The sequence below is a fragment of the Nannospalax galili genome, unplaced genomic scaffold, assembly GCF_000622305.1.
Source record: "Nannospalax galili isolate Female #2095 unplaced genomic scaffold, S.galili_v1.0 scaffold346, whole genome shotgun sequence".
Lineage (NCBI taxonomy): Eukaryota > Metazoa > Chordata > Mammalia > Rodentia > Spalacidae > Nannospalax > Nannospalax galili.
The window spans coordinates 3,748,797-3,750,900 of NW_008357637.1; the positions used below are offsets into that span (position 1 = coordinate 3,748,797).

General features: G+C 30.5%; 1 protein-coding gene across 1 annotated transcript in view; it reads right to left on the bottom strand.

Annotated features, from left to right (window-relative positions):
* The window catches only part of Sp3 (Sp3 transcription factor), a 53,474-nt gene that overhangs the window by 2,320 nt on the left and 49,050 nt on the right, over positions 1–2,104 (bottom strand). The window contains exon 5 of the mRNA XM_008855280.3: positions 969–1,165. Coding sequence (XP_008853502.1) covers positions 969–1,165 — 197 coding nt within the window. The remainder of the gene's footprint in view (positions 1–968; positions 1,166–2,104) is intronic.

Below are 2,104 nucleotides of genomic sequence, written 5' to 3' on the forward strand. Positions count from 1 at the left end.
TTACAGTTTCATACAGGTTAATCTTATCTTAAAGCTATAGATAAACATAACTACAGAACTAAAATAAGTAGAACACTTTATACTCCCCCCCAGGTTATTTTATGCAACATTCAAAGCCAAATTAAGAGGCATGAAGCAGACTCCAAGATTGTTTATTTGCTTTACCTAACAGAAACCTGCAACTAGAGTCCAAATGTATTAGACTTCAAAATCCATGTTGTTCCTTCACCATGCTTCTTTCTTCTAAGCACTTCCTTATACTTTATTTTTCACATAGACTGCACCTAGGCTGCTGAGCATTTTGATCATTTAATTTTAGAAGGAAAAAACTATTTATTAAGCTAGGCTTCAGTTTGGGTCAGTATTATATCCATCTCATACACCACGATAAAACACTATGTAAGGAACAAAAGAAAATTTTGACAACAACCAACAATGAATGCCTCAGTGAAATGACTCTTACCTCACAGATACTAAAACAGAAGATGAAATGTCAGAGTTTATCAGAAGAAAAAGATTTTTATTGTATTTGTTAGCATTGAGGAAAAATAAGATGGCTCAAAAATAATAGCAACTATATCTTTATGTGAACAGAATACATAGTATAAATGTGACTTAAGACATTTAACAGTCAAAGGCTAACCAAAGTCTACACAAAACTATTTCACAAGAAAACATATACTGGCTTATTCTTTGGAATCAGTGTTTTTTAACTTAGTGTTACTAAATACAAAATTTTGATCCAATTAATTCCACTTTAAAGATTTAATTCAGTAAGGTATGATGAAAAAAAGAAATCTAGTATGTTATATAGGCTACAATTCATTTTTGTCTGTTATAAGCAACCATTAGAGGCTGAGGGTGTAGCTGAGTGTGTTCTTAATATACAGAAGGCCCTGAATTCAATCTGTAACCAAGAAAAAAGAAGATAAGGAAAGAGGAAAGGAGGACATAAAAATATTAGTAACCTGTATGTGTTCTTCTGTGCCTCTGCAATTCATCACTTCGTGTAAATCTTTTACCACAGAACATCCAGTTACAAATAAAAGGGCGTTCTCCAGAATGCCAACGCAGATGAGCTCTCAGATGTGAGGTTTTCCCATAGACTTTACCACATCCTGGTATATGACAAATGTGTTGCTTCTTTTTCCCAAGATTGGTACCTCTAAAAAACACACAGAATAATACACACTTATATAAAAGTATTCAAACCATTTATTATCATATATCCTCATGCTGAATTTCAAACAGAAGACTGTGAAGTCAATCAGAAATCAAGACCATTTTAAATCTACTTAAATGAAAATTTATATATTTTAAACACACAAATTTAACATTTTAATTTTATTCCAGAATTGATTGTTGTCCAAATGTTAATGTTTGATAATTATGTAATTAAAAGGACATTGTACACAAAGAATATACAATACAGCTATTGACTATTCCATCAGAATCACAAATACTGTGCATAATCAATTCAATTAATAACACGGGAAATTAGTTTTATTCAAAGTCATGATGTCAGATAATTTTTTATATTAGTCAAATAGTAATGTACAAAAACTCATCATAGGTACAATTAAAAAGTAGACAGACAGCTTAAGCAGACTTTATATTAACATGATTTAAGAATATTTATTCTTAACATACACTGACTTGGAAAAGTTTTTTAAAAGTCCTGCTAAAGCTATGTTCTTAACTACCCATTAGTCCATGAAACAAATACAAATCAAATTATCTTTATAGTTAAAATTCTCCCATAAACCATGTGGATCATCCCAAATTATTCACAAAAGATGTAACAAGATACCATTTTCTCCACCTCGCAAAATTTTACATTTAAGAATTTGATACAAAGGACAGAGTATGGGAGATGTGCTTAGATGAGTGAACAGAGGCATCTTAGCCTAAGCAAGAAGAAATCTTTTGAATCCTGAATATTTCAATAGTACTAAACACTACAAAAACATGATTTCTTGAAAACAAAAATTAGGCTCATTACTGAATAAAGTTTTTTTTTTTTTTTTTTTTTTTAATAACACAAAATGCTCTAAACAACACTCTATTCTCTAGTTTGTATTTTACTTTTTTTCCTCTGGAGTGG